Raw genomic sequence first — 16,627 nt, forward strand, 5'->3', positions numbered from 1 at the left:
GATGTCAGGGCAGGGGCATCCTTCCTGCAGCATCTCCTCCCGTCTCCCCTCGGGGATGTGGACCCTGATGCTGAGCACCCCCTCTCTCCCCTTCCCAGTGCAGGGGCTGCCGAGCCCAGCTCCAGTCACTGCCACGAAGTGACTTGGTTTTTCAGGTCTTGCTACCCAAGTGTCATTTGGCTCTGATGTAGGGGACCCCAGAGCTGTTTGAGGACTGCATTTAATCTATGGGGTCAACAGGGCATCGTGTCCCTCCTGCAAAATGCTCTATGTGTATGTCTACCTCGTGCTACTACTGTAGGTAGCAACGTCCAAATTTTTTCATTAGTGTGGAAGCACCTGATATGCTTTAGTTCTGTCAAAGGTTGCAAACATCATTCTGTAGCTGTACGTACTTCATCTGTTTGGATGGAGTGTCACTACCATATTTTTTTGGTCACTTTTGAAACAAGAGTATAGTATTAGCTGAAACTTTTCAGCAGTATGGATTTATGTATTTATGTAAAAGTGTATTTATTTTTCCAATATTGTTATTTAATTTTATATAAATATTGCATACATTTACAATGTTTAATGTTAATGTTGAACAGTGAAAAAATTAAAGACAAGTAGAATGTAATCATAAATGATTTTGTATAATGATTTCTTGAGCCTTGCTAAATTAAGATCATATAATTAGTTTTTGGTAACTTTTACTAAATTTTCTGAAATGGTTTACTTGCTTTGTTCTCCAACAGAAACTGTCATTCTTAATAATTAAAAAAAAAAAAAAAAACAGTTAAAAGTGTATAAATCATGAAGCTTGGTTAAACTAATTTCTTGCAAGCATCTGATTGGCTTAGCTTCACTCAAGTTGGAATGAAATAAGTGCTATAAAATACGTACAAATGAAAGCCAAGAGAATCTGAAGAGTCCAACCCTCAGTCCTTAGGCAAAATTCCACTGCAGTTTTATACAGTAAACAAACGGTTTTATCTGGCTGGTTAAATCCAGGTTTTAAAAAGATTATTAAATGAATAAACAGATTCTGTATGGAAATGATAATTTTATAATAGGAGACTGGTGAGATGCCTTGATATTATAATGTACTTTCAAAGAGGACTGAGGGGAGGTGATACTTTTATTTCCTTGCTTACTTAAGAACATGTATTTAAACACTGCAGAACTGTAAGCCGTGTGATAGACCTGACTTTTTTATTAAAATGATGCTTTAGAAAACGTGCAGAGACTGTCACCAGGATACAGAGACTCTTTTTTCTCCTCTGAATGCCTCATGATGCAAACACAGATGTCTATACATGCTCTTGAATAACGAGAGGAAATCTCGCCATGTTCTCCAGAATGAGGGAGATGCTCATGGAGTATTATTTGTGGTTTCCCTTAAAACCCAAATCTCAAACCATTCCTCTCAGAGCAAATCTGCTCCTTGCCATAACCTCTGTGAAATTTCAGTGCTGGAGAGTTTACGCTAACGTGCACTGTATCCTGATACAACTTGTGAGTAATGCCAAATTCCCTTGTCATGGGCTGCTCAGTCTTTCCACGTTAGGAAACAGACACAGATAAGGAAACACAATTATATCTCACAGCACTCTGCCCTGGGTCAGGCGGGTCAGTCCTTTGGACCTCATTGCGGTGGGATAGTAATCATTTGAATTTGACCCGTGGACAATGGGTGGGCGGCTTACTTCCTAAAGAGTATTATAATTTTAAAGGTAATCTGCTCAGCCGAGTACTTATCGCTCTTTGGTATCAAGAGTTGGAGCTGCTAATGCAGTGGTTGGGTAGCTTGTGGTGCCTGGGAAGCTGTGCTGTGTGCTCCCTGGCTCTTATCAAACAGGCAGAAATGCTGGTTATCATGATTTGTGGCAGACCTTTTGATCAAACGGTGAAGAACTGGAAGCTTGTAATGAAATAATTAGAATATGAACTGGCTAGAATCCAAACCCTGTTACAGTCAATGGGAATGCAGTTTGGGGTTTAGATGCTGTAGCCTATTAGCCAGCACTGGAAGCTGGTGGCTTTGCAGGGCTCCTTGGCTGTGTGCAGGGCTGTAGGTAATGGTAAAGTCTCTCTGGAGACGTGGGAGCATGAGGGCTGCTGCCTGGCACGCGGGAATTTCAACCTGAAAACGGGTGACGATGCAAAGTTTGGGTTATTTGTATTTAATTCTCCCAAAACCCCAACCCGTTGTTTACAAGATGCCCTCCCCGTGAAGCTTGCTGAAAATAGGCTGTTCAACAGCAATATTCTCCCTGTCGTTGTTCTGATAACATTCTTAGCAGGCAGTGTGTCAGCTCTTGCTAAGGCACAAGTGATAACCAGGGGCAGATTGGGTTGTAAGTGTATATAGCTCTGCTGTTCTCCTCCTCTCTTCTGCAGAAGATGAATTTGCTGTGACAGCAGCATTACTGAGCTGCGGCATGATCCTTTACACATGTTTTTGCAATAACAAAGCCATCCTTGGAAATGAAGTGATGGGCACGCTGAACTCTGCAGTCAGCCAGCGCTTCACATTGCTCTTCCTCTCCTTCATTCATACGATGTTGGTTCAGGCTCTGGGGCTGCGAGCCTGTATTTCTGTGTAGTGCCAGGGATTGTCAGAAAACAAATAATAACAATCCTACCCCTGGGAGCCTTGGGGGGAAGGACAAATGCAGCAGAGGAGGGCTGCACAGAAGGTCCCAGCACCCATAACCCAGGCAGAGGGATGCTCTGTGTGTGGCTTGCACGTCTTTGGAAAAACATGTAGAAATAGATGCAGTGCAGATTTAATAAAGCTGATACAAACCAAAATAAGGACTTTGTAGCCTATGGATATCTTTAGCAATCTGTCTCCATCTCAGAGCTGTTTGCTCAGGCCGGCCCACCAAAGCTGCTGTCTCCCTGTCTGTCTCCTCTCTGGGGTCAGGCAGACCTCCTGACTGCAGGGACAGCTCTTTGGTGAGCTGATAAAAGGCAAAAAGTTGTCTGCTTTGGCTCCCCCGTCAGAAAAAGGCCTTTGACAGTGCAGACCTCTTTGCTTTGTTTAAAAACAAGCAAACCAGACCCGCCTCAGCCCTGCAGTACTGTGTGCCATCTATCCAGCTTCACCCAGCCCCAGCACTGCTGGAGGGGCAGAGCCATGCCTGCCTGCTGCCTTCCTCCTGCCCTGCTCTTAATTTTCCATTCCATTCTTGCTGTTTGCCTGTTATCACCACTGGTCTTCTGCTGTCTCTTCTCCTTAAATGATGAGAGCTGTGTAGGCTCAGTTCTGCTGCCCCGTTGTGCCATGCTGTGTGAGCAGGGCTACAAGCACCAAAGCCTTTATGCCTTAGGTAGGGGTGGGGACCCTGCTGTGGTGCTCTGAGCATGTGCTTAGGTGCTTTGCTGCATCAATACCTCACAGGGTTATTTCCTGCAGCCGCTCTCTGCTGTCGCAATCCTCATGCTTTGTCTTTGCACCTGGTGGGATCTGCTCTGGTGGTTAAATTTCACAGCTCTCAGGCTGACGGAGAACTAAAATGACGAGGTAGCAGTGGTCTCTCAACCCCCCCCCAGGTCCAAACCCAGGTCCAGGGTTTGAAGGCTAAGGAAATGCCAGGGTATGAGCTGCAGAAAACAGCCAGCTCATCTGCTCTTCGTAAGCCTCTCTTGCTGTCACTGCCAGCAGCAGAAGCTCGCTGCACCAGGGGCCTCAGGAAGGGTAATTCCTGGTGTCTTGAACCTCTTCTCTTCCCCACACCCACAGGTGCTGCATCTCTTCCCAGTGTCTTTCCCAGTCAGAGCAGGCAACTACATCAGTAATCCCTGATGTTTCCTACCCTACAAATAGTCCAATCCATGCCTCTGTCCTAACCTGCTGAAAATATTTACCTTTCTCCTCCCGGAGTGAGCAGGTCCCTCCTCTGCCCCTGCCCGTGGCTCCCCTTGGGATGTTACACGATGCCCCTTTAGCAGGGGGCTGCAGGACCCCACGGAGGGGAAGGCTGCATTTCGTGTGCCTCCCTGGCTGCCTTTTACACTTCCCCTCTTACACATTTTCTCAGTGAGGTGGTTATTTTCCAGGCCACGCACAGCTGGCCTGAGCTTGACCAAAAGATTTGGGGATTGCTGATCAGGGAGGAGTGGCTTCGGTCTCCGGGTCATGGATGGCCCCTCCGTGGCTGTGGGCAGACCTGCTGTACACACACATGCACACGCTCACACACAGGAGAAACAAATGATAAATGGCAATTTTGGGGAACATTTGTCTCGCAAAGCACTTTCTGTGCAGTGATTGCAATCTGTCAGACTGCAGCAGACACGTCCGAGCAGAAACACTTCCAAAGATGAGCTGTGAAGTTCAGCAACTTCCCGCAGGTCCCTGGGCTGGGAGCTGGGAAGTCTGCCTGTGTTTTTGTCCATGTGCCAGGTTCCCACTGCATACCCCAAACTGCAATAATTGCTGTCGCTCAGATCCTAGGGATTGTAGCATTTAGAAGCAAGAATGTGTGATGATGAGGGATATTAAGCATAAAGATATTGACTGTGTTTCTAACTTTCATGGTGACAGATTTGTGCAGTCATTAAGGAAAAACAATGCAGTTAATCTTGCTCCAAAGGCACTTAACGCTCTATTCATGTTTTAATTTTTACTAGCTCACAGGAAGGCGGGTGAGCCAGCAGCACGCAGGAAAATCTGCCTGATGCCCAAGACTATGCAGGCTGACAAAGTGTTTGATCGCTGGTGCATTAAGGCAACATTTTTCTTTATAAAACTGGGGAGTAAGAAGCAGCCCCTTGCTCCTACAGGCACCCGGTGTGATGCACACCTGTGAAATGGGGCTGGCATTCTTTGAGGAACTCTTTATGTTGTGTTTCTCTCTATCCAACACTGAGAAATCCTATCCCTGAATGGCACTTCTAAGCGGTATTATAATACAACTGCTCACTGAAAAACCGAGGTGTCAGTTAGCCGAGGCTGCTTGCTGCTTCAATTGCTACTTTTTAAAAAGTGGCACAGCATGGAAAATAGGCTCCATCAGCCCCTTCCACATCCCATTATGCAGGCTTCCTCGGGTAGCTCACACATTTCCTCCTAATTTGAGGAAAAGTCTCTCCTCAAGTCAGTCCTCCTGCAGACTCTATTTGGTGATTTTTGCTTGTTTGCTGTTTAAGTTAAAAAGCCTGGAGTGGGGCAGGGACGCAGCTTTTAAAGCGGGCTCTCACAGCCCTGCTGATTTCTGCACCTGGCAGTCTCTGTAGGGATGTAACAACGGTGTGAGTGGGAGAAGGAGGGGGACAAGGTGCTACCTAGCAGATGGGTGCTGTAGACGGGAGATTCATGCAGCTTCTGCAGGTACTTGTTTCCAATATATCCTGTGAGGTTCTGCAACTTGGAGAAATTATTTTAGTGATTTAAGTGCTCAGGATGTTCAATCTTAAGTGTTACCCTTAAGTGTTGCCTTTTCTTCATTCCTCGCAGTTCTCTGGGGAGCCAGCATGGGTTGGGCATTGCTAAAGGTTCTCCCAGACTCTAGGGCAAAACCGGGAGCAACTATTTCCTAAACAGCTCCTAAAGTGCTGCAGCCACGGGAGAATACGTGACATGGAGCAGCACCCTGGTGTTTGTCCCACCAACACCCAAGGAGTTACCTGCTAAAATGCCTTGTTACTTTGAAGCTAATTGAGTTGGTTTGCATGCCACGGAGCCTCCAGTGCTGAATAACACAAAGGCTCGGGCATTTTAAGACTTCCAGTGAGGAGTCAGCTGGCGAGGGACAATCCAGGCTTGTCTTGGTGGTGTCTCTTCTGATGTCCTTTGTGCTCGAGAGACTTTAGAGGTACGGATGTCACGGGGCTGTGCCAAAGTTTCCAGAACCTGGTAGCAGCAGCATAAGTTGTAGCAGGAGGCTGATGAACACCAATGGGATGCTGAAATGTCACTATGAGGGTGCATGGTTGGCCTCTGCTGGCAGTGGGAGAAGTGTGCTGACATCCAGGAGCACAGCTCCTAATGCAGATGGGATGTAAGAGCATGAAGCAGTGCTGTAGGACTCGGTGGTTTTTCTGTTTTATTTCATCTAGCACATGTTTCAGCTCAGACTGTTGGAAAGGATGAATGAGGGCTTACTTACGAGCGCTCACTTTCCATATAATCCTTAATGTGTGGAAACCTAAATCTAGAAGGATTGATTTTAATTTCCTCTGAAAAGTTGCTCCTGGCAGAATCTGATAAAGACGTTTTAGTCTAATTCTTCCCAGCCCCCTCCACTGCCCTTCCCGAGCTATCTGAGCATACCTATCTTGGGGAATTCATTTGGTGATCACCACAGCTTGCATTCATTATCTCAAATACCTCCCAAATCGTTCATTGATGCACAGGGCCTGGAAAAGCAGTCTGGCAGCATTTTCTGAAAGTTTCCATTTTTGGTGGAGAATTTACCCAGATTCTTGACTTACTTGCCTCTCTGCCCAGTGTTCAGGTAGACATTTGGTGCACAAAGTTAACGAGAGCAGAGCTTCTCTGCTCCTTGGTGCTGGGGGCTGGCGATGCTCTCAGCAGCACAGCCTTGACACAGGATCAGAACCTGGGCCCGGCCGGCCAGAAACTGTAAAAATTTTTAAGAGCATTTTGGGTGCGGTGTATATTCTGTTATTATTTTTTTTGTTGTTTCCATCTTGTTTTTCTTCCTCTGCTCCTAACCCAGTGAATCAGGTAGCAGCCGCCTTATTCTAGAAAGGCCTTACTCAACAAGGTGTACCCTCATCTCCCAGGAAGGCTGAGTAGGAAATGCAGTGAGGATTAGTATAAAGCAATGTGCACGTATTTGGTAAAGTAGCAAAATCTTCATCGTTCCTGAACTCTGAAAACAAATTTCTGTGGAAACAAAAATACAAGTGTGTGCTGGAACAGAGCAATGCATTGCAGGAGAGATTTAGCATCATGTTCTGACCTTTCTGGAAACAGTTGGTACGGAAATATTTTTCTTGTATTTATTTAAACTGTTTTTGTTGCATTTATTTAAACTAAGCGGTGTATTTATTTGAAGAAATCAGCAGCATGCCAATCCACCGTACTTGCGTGATCAGTTTTGTGAACATGCCAATAAGCATAATTCCCCTAAATCTGCGCTCAAAAGCTTTGATCTTAATGCTGTAAGGAGGGACCTCTTATTCTTATTTTCCATGTAAAGCACCAGGTGTGACTGCGGTCGTTTTAAGGAGATAATAAAGATGATTGCAAGAGGAAGGTTTACGAGCGTCCTTGCTGCAATTGCTGTGGCTTGTTTTTTGAAATAGCCCTTCTCTGTTATTTTATGTGCTGCGTTAATAACCACCACTACACGTTGTTTTTGCACCATCCTGCACACCAGGGAGAGGATAGCTGCCCTCCCAGCTCCAAATATCAGGGGTGCTGATATTTGTTGCCGTGCCTCTGCCTCAGGCTGGAGACAGCATTTCAGAGTGATGTTTCCAAGCGCTTTGGCAGAGGCAGGTTGGCCATGGGCATGTCCGAGCGTACGTGATCCCCGACCCTAGGGAGCTGGTCAGTGAACAAAGTCAATACAGTACCTTGGCTGCACCTTCGGGGCTGGATCCAGAGGGAACTGAAAGCAGTAGGAGCCTTGCTGTTGGCTTCAAAGAGCCCTGGATGAGGCTGCTGTTCCACAGCCAGCCACCCGTCCACCCCCAGCACTTTGAAGTATTCTCCACAGGGAGGGGGAGAAGGAAAGAAAGAAAGAACGAAAGGAGTCGGTGAGAGGAGTGTTTTTGTCTGTGCTTTTCAAATGTTTAAAGAAGGCAAGGTCAACGCTTACCTCACCGTGGCATTGTTACTGATAGATATCGTAAGCGTTTCCAGCGACGAAAAGAGCCCTGCTAATGAAATGCAAAGTTCCTCCAGGGTCAGAAGTAACTGATGAGGGGACCGCAGTAGCTAGGTGCGTTGCTCCCCTCAGTCACGTGGCAGTGAGATTAAGCACTGTTGAATTATTTTGTGCATGTGGCTCGCATATGCCTACAATCTACGTGCCAAATAAAAGCTGGAAATAGCTGAGAAGAATTAGAAGGCAATTACGAGGTAGGCCCTTTGCAGAGGAATTGTTGGTCTCTACTTCTTGGTTACATCAGGTCGTTCAGCCTCTATTGTCTGTCAGAGCAAATGAGATCATAACTCACATGTGCGTGAAACCAAAGGGATGTCTTAGATCTAAAAACGTACAGCTGCCTAACTTTAATGTACATTAAAGGCAGACATAGAAATGATTAATTGCAGCATCTTGAGAATTACATTCAAGTATTAACAAAATTAGTCTGATTATGTCTCAGCCTCAAAGTGCACCAAAATGTGCCTGTAGCCCTGTGATGTTATGGCATCAGATGCCAAGATAAATGTCAGAATCTGGCTCTGCACCAAAGGTAAGCAATTTGTAGAAGGGGGTAGCAATTTTGGAAATTACTGGTACCATATTATTTGCAAGATTAAATGTTTATCAAACAACTTCAGGTCCCCAGAAATGTACGTGTGTTATAAAACGATGATGTTACTCTTCTTTTACAATAAGTACCAGGCCCAATGTGTTTTTTAAATTAGAGAAAGCATGCACTTTGCTTTACTGGCTCAGGATGTGGGACAAGACAGAGCCCTGATCAAGCATGTGAATTTATGCTTTAGTTTTCACTGTCACCTTAAAGTGGTGTCGACCTGCACAGAGAGCACTGAGGAGCACTTGAATTTTTCTGAAGTACCACTCTTGGCATTTAGCCCAAAGACACTAAAGGGGTGGACGTATTAGAAGTTTATAACTTAGTTTGTTAGGACTTGGTGTTTTCTTCTCATTGCTGATGTTCGTTGCCTGAGGAGAGATGTTGAAAGAATGAAAAAATGAACTCCTGATGAGATTTGAAGACTTATAAAAGTAGAATAACAGTAACTCGATCTTTTTTTCCTATTGATACTAAAAAAAAAAAAAAAAAAGTGAAGTTTATGAAACTCAGTGATTTGTGAAAGTCTTATTTTGGAACAAAGGGACAGCATTTCCTCTGTTTTCCAGTGCAGGGTTGAATGTTGGTCTTCGGGTCCTGCCCTGACCTCCTAAAGGTCCCTGAAATCCCATTGACCTCAAGGGATGTTGGCTACCTCTGGTAGTGGTCTTACAACAGGAAAACTGCCTTTTTCAGGGCATTGCTTTTGTGTGTAAAGCTTTTACATAAGCTTTTAAGCAGCAACGTCTGATCTTATGAGTTGCATCCCTTTCTCTCCACGTTTGCCTGAACTTTTTCATTTTGGAGCAAGTTACTGCTCTCTCACTGTTTCTTTGTATACCTCTTAACACAATGGGGGCTGAGCGATTTGGAAGTAGTGCTGTAATTTAAAATAATCACGGCTGTCAATGCAAGTGCCAATTTCTGGTCTAATGGATTTTTCAGAACTGCTATATATATATAATCTGTAGTTTGTTAGGTTTCAAATGTATTCATAGACAGGGAAGAGTTTGGGCTGTAATTTATTTCTTAGCAAATATACTGATGGAGTAGCTTCAAAAAGAAGGAGGAAGCTTTATCTCTGCGTGTTTGCTCCTTTCTGTAAAGGAAGCAGAGCATTTTATATGGAGAGATGGTTGGAGCAGTGTGTTTGTGCTCAAGGATTGAGCCAAGATGCCTGTGATACAGTACGTAATGAGTTGCATAACGTGTAATGAAGAAATTGAAACTGAGTCTCTGGGTGCATCATGCTGAGTAAGAGGCTTGTTCTACAAGAAACTGTCATATTAAATTCTTGTCGTGATTCCAGACCCCTTTGATTCCTAAATCTTTTGGAGGAGACTAATCTGAAATCAAAGTGAAGTTGCTTGGGGTTTGCATGCCAGAAATGGTCACATTTGAAAAAGTTCAGTGAACCTGCAGAGGGAGGTTGAAATTCGTTGCTTCACTACAAAGCTTGCAGCTAACATACCTGCTGGTTTCCTTTCTGCTTTGATTCTCCAGGCTCTGCCTTCTTCTGAGTTGTTTTCAAAATGCATAAATCTTCAGGATGAGCATGTCCTGGTTTCAGTCTTTGTTCAGAAGAAAAAAAAAAAAGTAAATCAGTCTACAGTGGTACAGGGTAAAACAAGCATGGAAAGACTGCGTTTTGCTCCTCTGCCTTGTCCTCTGTGCCGTTACTTCCCTCTCTGAAGGTGTATATCACACTTTACTCTCCTGTTTTACCAACATTTGACCCCCTTTTTTATCAAGGTAAATGGAAATGGTCCCTTTCAAGTACTGAGCAGATACTGAGGGCTCCCACCTTGATCCCCATAAGATGACTCTGCTCCTTTGAAACCACAGGAGCAGTGCCAGGAATCTAGCCCCAAAGCCCATTATCCCTGCTGAATGCCAGCTTCTTTCTTCAATTTGATATTGGCATTCGGGGGGCTTTGACCACAAACATGAGATGTGAAGTACAAATGGGAACATTTCCAGTTCCAGGTTATGTTCTGCCCCTCCGTATCCCCTCTGAACTTTGTGTGAGCTGCCGGGAGCCTGGGGATGTGCTTTTTGGTCCAGATGAAACAAAAATGCCCTGTGTAGTCATGGCCCATGTGGAACTGCGTAGCTGGCCCTGTGTGAGAGCTGATTTGTTGTTACTTTATATTTACAGTGTTCTGTCTCCTGTGGAAGGGGCCAAAAGCACCGCACTGTGTACTGTTTGACAAAGGAAGGGAGGCATATAGAAGACGATTATTGCAAGCACCTTGCTAAGCCCAATGTGCAAAAGAAATGCAGAGGGGGCAGATGTCCGAAGTGGAAATCAGGAGATTGGGGACAGGTGAGACATGTTGTATACCCTTTTGCACCCTTTGATATTCTTCTGTCAAGTTGGTTAGAAGCTGGTTTTCCCGTCACTTCTGTCCTCTTGAATTTTACAAGGGTAAAAGTCTTGGGCCAGCTCCTCAGGTGGCGTAAAACAGTGTAGCTTCATAGGCAGCAGTGGAGCAGCACTGATTTGTACCAGCTGAAAACGTGGCAGCTTGCTTTTAGTGTATAACTGAAAGCAAATTCCTTGTTGTATATTTTAAGCTCCTGCTAGAGAAGCCAACAGTATGTAATATTAAAGAGAATCTACTATTTATTCATGTTTTTAATATTGTCATTATTTAAATGTGTCACATCCCAAGCAAAATCTTCCTCAGTTTTGAGAAATCTGAAATTAATTTTATTATCAGCTTCCTGGGAAAGCCTAAAGAACAGTCAGAGCTGTTCATTAAAAATGCTTTTCACTACCTTTTGTTTCCTAATAAGCTCATCACTTAATTTTGCTTCATTAAAAAGTCAGGCACTGATGCATAGAGCAGAGGCTGCTGGAAATGCAAAAGCGCTTGGAGTTATTAAGCATCTTGTTTGCTGAAAGCATATCTTGAATCCTTGTTTTCCTGAAAATAATGTCTTTGTCTTCACCTTGAATCTGCTGCACCACATTTTTAGCTCTGAACCTCAATTCTCTGTCTACCTCATTAGTGTGCTAATCAGCAGAATTATTGAAAATCCCAGACTAAATGAACTGTTACCTTGTAAAACATCGTGTTCTCTTGCGATCTGTCTTCTACATTCAGGTACAAAACACCAATTCTCACTGTGTGCAAGTTCCCTAAAAGATAAATCCTTTGCGTGTCTACTGGCACACAGGCTAACGTTAGGACTAGGACAGCATATTGTTGTTTAATGTCGACTATTAAGAAAGGCAATAAACCCATTGATGTTTTATGATTGTTTTCAGACTTGTATTTTATTTTTTATGCTTACCTTCGAATTCATGCAATAGCAGTGTTTGCCATTGCGTTTGTTAAGGGATAAGTGTATGTTCACCATGGAGTTTCAGCTACTGAGATCCAGGTCCTTTACACCAGGACTGACAGAGCACCCAGGGGCACCCACCCTATGGGAGCACTGCTCCCATGTTGACAATTAACCCCCTGCTTTATTATCTGCGGGACTAAACCCTCAACTTCATATAGGAAGCTAGATTGAAAATAGAAAGCTATTATATGCACTTGTCATATCCTATTTGCACCTTATTTAAAGTGACTGCTGCTGAAAGCAAATTTTTTTTACAGCTAATAATTGTAAACATAATAATGTAATGGTCTGTCGATTGCTTTAAAACGCGCTAATTTTAATTGATAAAAGTAAGTGTTTCAAAATTCCCAACATTCCTCCGCATGATTGGAGTTAATTTTATGCAAGTGGAGAAAGAAACACAACTTAATTGGAGGACGAGGTGATTTATGGCCTGAGGTAATCTCTTGTGACTAGGCAATTAAGGAATATTTGTATGCTGATGAGCAGCAAGGAGCAGGCATTGCGCTCCCAGCACACTCTGAGCACCACAGCAAGGGTGCTGCGGGTGCTTGGCGTGGAAGCACCCACTGCAACATCAACCCTGGCCTCAAAGCGTTTATGAGTAGCAAAGCCAAACACCAAATGCAGTGGAGACAGCTTGCCCGGGGTAGTTTAATTATGTTTTATTCCCTCAGAGGAAATAGAAGTAGTTTGGAAGGAAGCGCAGAGTGCTGAATGCAACTCAGCTCTTGTCTTTGGGTGGGAAAATCAGAGGGGCTCCAGGAGGCAGCAGCACGGCTGCGGTGGTTCCACCAGCTTGGTCCTGCCCTCCGTTTCTCCTCTAAAGCATTTGTTGGAAACAGGACAGCAGTTTGGGCACCAAATCGAAGAGGAGCATGCTTGTCCCCGCAAGAGGTGTGCACGGCTTGCGGGGTTTTGCAAAAGATGTAACGCCGAGCTGGATGGAGATACCAGACTTGTTGGTGAGGCTATGAAACAGGCAGGGGCTCAGCACCCTGCTAGCCAGTAGATCAGGATCTAAATGGGCACGGAAATGTGGCATCACCTTCCTCATCAGCAGTGACACTGGAGCTGTTCATAGGAGCCCGGTCAGTTTGCTTTTAGGTATTATTAAACGAGCTTTCTGGAGGCCTGATTGCCACGTAAAAATAATCCCAAAGCCAAGCTGCTGAGAGCTGGGCACCTTTGGTTGTGGGTAAGCCAGCAAAGGTGTGTGTGAGAACTAAGGCAAGGTTTGCCTTTACAAGTGCATCCTCCCTGTTGATGCACAGAACATGTGCTGCACGTGCATTTAGTTTTTTTTTTTCATTTTCCTTTTGGGAAATGCTTCAGAAAGATTAAAAACGAATCCCTGTCAGCAGTCGTCTGAGCCAAGTGCTCTGCTCCCAGGTGCTTTTCTCCCTGGATGCTTTGTATTCAGCGGCTAGGTAATTCTTTTCTGGATTGTTATGAATCTGCTCTCCTACAGCAAACCATTTTTAATATCTCTTAATAATCAGAAGGGAAGAATAAAAGTCTTTTTCTCCAAGGTTTAAATTTGCTTGTGTTAGCACCAAAATGTCAGATTTAATGTGTTTGTATCTCCTAAATGCTATCAATTATGGCCATTTACCTTTCACTTAGTAAAAATACCAATATTTATTCTGCTGTCTGGCATTTACATATTTCAGCTACAGGCTGAAATCCTGCCTTGTGCTTTCATAACGTAGAGCTTCTCCACAGCCGCGCTGGCGCTCTGCAGCTTGCTGGTAGACTTGCTCAGTAGGAAAAGGAGCATCCCTAGGGAAATGTATAGACTCCATAGGAAGGACAAAGAGGCTGCCTGGCTCCTGGCATCCCATAGGGGAAGGAATATATGGGTACAGCACAAGCTGGCTGCCCCAACCTGCATAGCTTCAGGCCCGCTCTGCTTGTAGCGTTGAGCAGAGCCAGCTGGCTGTGTTTGCCCAGGACAGGTCACTGACAAATGCTATGGATTAAAGCAGTTGGGATGAAACTGGTTCAAGACATTGCCTTTTCATGCTTCTGTAATGCCTCTTTGGGATTTTGAAGCCTGATGTAAATGCTACCGGGGCATGGCAGCGCTGAGGGCACTGTGGTGTCTGGGCCACCGCGTGCCCTGAGAGAGCCTTTGAGCCCTTGGCTAGGGGAAGCCTCTCTGTGCCCGCTGCCAAGAAGCCAAGGAAAAGCTCTTTGCAGGAGGGTTTTTGCACATCTCTCTCAAGGGACATTCAGGACACAGCAGCCCCGGCCCAGGGTCCCAGGGATCTCACTCCCTGTGCTGGTGCAGTGCTCCCATGGCACAGCCACCTGCGGATGGGGCTGGGTGGCAGCATTTATCCTCCTCAGCTTCATGGTGGGGGGAAAGTTTCACCCTGAGCATGCAGCAGAACAAGTTGAGGGCTTTTCCTGGAGCCTCACACCACCAGGGACCAACATCCCACTCTCAAAACCTGTGCTGGAGAGCCCCAGCACAGCTCACCTCCCTTACCACAGGGCTCCCGGACCCATGCTTCTTAGGTGGGTGATAAATGCAAACCGAAAGGCATTTTAGAGCATGGTATGCATCCTGGTGTGTATGATTCTGCAAGTTTGTTGCCATTATTCAGTTTAAGCATCCCGTGTGGAATGCGGAGGACAAACAGCGCTGTTAATCACAGGGAGGCAGCGCAGCATATGGGAAGCATTTGCATCAGCAGTGACAGAAATCTAGCTGCTACTTTCCAAGTTACACACACACAAAAAAAAAAAAACAAAAAAAAACCACCTCACAAATCTCTGAAGACAGCTGAAAGTTTTCAGTCAGCTTTCTGAGGTCCTTTTGGCTTTATGGGGTATTTGCATAGCGAAGCATTACGGAGAAATACTCCCCAGAACTAGACAGGAGAGAATTGCTCCCCTGTTATGCGCCGCTAAATTCCCTGCCTTGAGAAGGTTCACTTTGGTGGCTGTTGAAATACTGGACCATAATCTCATTTGTTAAGTCCCTCCTAATATATTAATAAGGATGCTTATACTAATTGTTAATTCAGCAAAAGTTAGTAGTAATAGCTGTGTTTTAAATGAACGCCTTTGATTTTTGCACACTTTCTTTTATAAACACCAATCCCTTCTGTTCCACACCTCCATAATAAACTTTAACATCTAGCAAGAAAGAATCCATAGCAGAGAGAAGTTAAGTATTGCTAAACATGTTACATTATGCAGTCACAACAATAAGAAATGTTGAGTGAAAGAAAAAAGAAAAACAACAAAAAAAAACAAGCTGTTAAAAGCATTGCAGTGCAGAAAATAATTTGAAGATGTCTGAGACAGAGAAATTCAGGCTGTTCTCGCTGTGCCTAGAAGTGGGCAGAAATGTGCCCACAGTATAATGAAGGAAATGTGGGGGGGAGAGGGGGGAAAAGCAGCTAATTTAAAAAAAGACATTTGCTTTCACAATGATACAGCATGTCCTGACTTCTGTGCATGTTTAGATGCATGCTGAAAGGAATTCCAGCTGTATAACTTTACCTCCTTGTTGCTGCACTCTTTCCTTCCGTATCATTCAAGTTTGCTTTTCCTTAAAGCCCACTCTGATGATGCTGGTGGCAGCCGATGTACTTTGAACTCTTCCTTTTTGTTAAGAATGCATGAGAAGTAACACACAGAGCCGTGCTGCCTCTGGTTTGCTGCGGTTTAACGGCGCTCCTATCTTAGAGGCCAAAATTCCCACTGGCTTCAGCGAAGCAGCAATTCCAGCCTCTGCTCTGCCCTTGCAAACATTTTCCCTCGCGAAGCAAGCGGTGCAAAATGCCTGGAAGTTTCAGCTCCGGCATTTGCACCTTGCCGAAGGCAAAGCAGGGAGCGAGCCCCACGGCCACCGCCACTCACCTCTCGTCCCTTCCTCCAGTGCTCGGTGTCCTGTGGCCGTGGTGTCCAGCAGCGCTCCGTGCACTGCCACGGTGGCTCCCCGGCAGCAGCCGAGGCAGCAGCGTGCGACCCAGCGAGCCGGCCTCCGTCACAGCGGGACTGTCACCTCCCCGAGTGCCCCACGCACCGCTGGGCAGCGGGTGAATGGCAAGCGGTAAGTGGGGCCCCCCGCGCCGCCTCCCTTGGGCTCTCGAGCGTGAGATGATGCTGGAGGAGGGTGGGGGTCTGGGTCCTGTGCCCTCCTTTTATTTATGATTTGGGGTTGCAAGCAGGGCTTGCTAAAAAAAAAAAAACAAAAAAAAAACTAATGCACCCTGGCTGTGCCCCTTTCCGCGCTCTGCTGGAGGGGGAGTGGAGAAATACCCCGGTAGAGTTAGTTTCTTGCTTCATTCTGCCCTGTGTTTGGCTGGGACTTATGCAAATATTTAGCGGATTTTGGGTCTGGTTCGTGCGGCTGGGCTGTGACGCTCCTCGGCTGGAAGACTTATTGAAAGAAGGGGTGGATGTCGATGATCGTCCCCTTCCTCCCCCAGCTCCGTCTGACAGCTGGTGCTGTCACTGAGCTGCCCCAGATGCTGCCAAAGCTTCTTGCTCAGCAAGGGCAGCGTGGAAATGAGGTCTCCCAGGGGTGATGGTGGTCAGAATCGGTCCCAGCAAAGCCATCCTGGAGCAGGGACAGAGCTGGGGTGGCTCAGAGAGCACCCGGCAGTGCAGGTGATGGATGGGCAGAGGCTGCGTGCGCCCAGCTGCCTGCTGGTGGTCCTGGGGAACGGGCTGGTGGTGTGCTGGTGGTCCTCAGAAGGTGGCTAGCGGTCCGTGGCTACCCAAATTGGTATTGAGGAGAGGCAGGGAAGGGTCAGAAGCGCTTGGGGCAGGAGGAGGTGAGTGGCTGGAGGACAAAGGACCGCTC

General features: G+C 45.7%; 1 protein-coding gene and 2 long non-coding RNA genes across 7 annotated transcripts in view; 1 reads left to right on the forward strand and 2 right to left on the reverse strand.

Moving 5' to 3' along the window:
- The window catches only part of ADAMTS9 (ADAM metallopeptidase with thrombospondin type 1 motif 9), a 75,743-nt gene that overhangs the window by 43,011 nt on the left and 16,105 nt on the right, over window positions 1-16,627 (forward strand). For 4 of the 5 annotated variants that reach the window (XR_011100512.1, XM_068695163.1, XM_068695164.1 and 1 more), the window contains 2 exons: window positions 10,607-10,774; window positions 15,698-15,871. Coding sequence is in view for 4 of the 5 variants with exons in the window: in XM_068695163.1 (XP_068551264.1) it covers window positions 10,607-10,774; window positions 15,698-15,871 (342 nt within the window). In the remaining variant the exon portion in view is untranslated. The remainder of the gene's footprint in view (window positions 1-10,606; window positions 10,775-15,697; window positions 15,872-16,627) is intronic. The other variant, XM_068695165.1, reaches the window with a different exon arrangement.
- Window positions 6,694-7,920, reverse strand: LOC137862780 (uncharacterized). The gene is made up of 3 exons (XR_011100518.1): window positions 7,782-7,920; window positions 7,537-7,671; window positions 6,694-6,827 (listed from the first exon to the last, which is right to left on the reverse strand). It is a non-coding gene; the product is annotated as an uncharacterized lncRNA (long non-coding RNA).
- LOC137862778 (uncharacterized) lies at window positions 8,576-15,817 on the reverse strand. Its single transcript, XR_011100515.1, has 3 exons — window positions 15,679-15,817; window positions 9,920-10,019; window positions 8,576-8,819 (listed from the first exon to the last, which is right to left on the reverse strand). It is a non-coding gene; the product is annotated as an uncharacterized lncRNA (long non-coding RNA).

Source organism: Anas acuta, chromosome 11 (genome assembly GCF_963932015.1).
Source record: "Anas acuta chromosome 11, bAnaAcu1.1, whole genome shotgun sequence".
NCBI classification, from domain to species: Eukaryota; Metazoa; Chordata; class Aves; order Anseriformes; family Anatidae; genus Anas; species Anas acuta.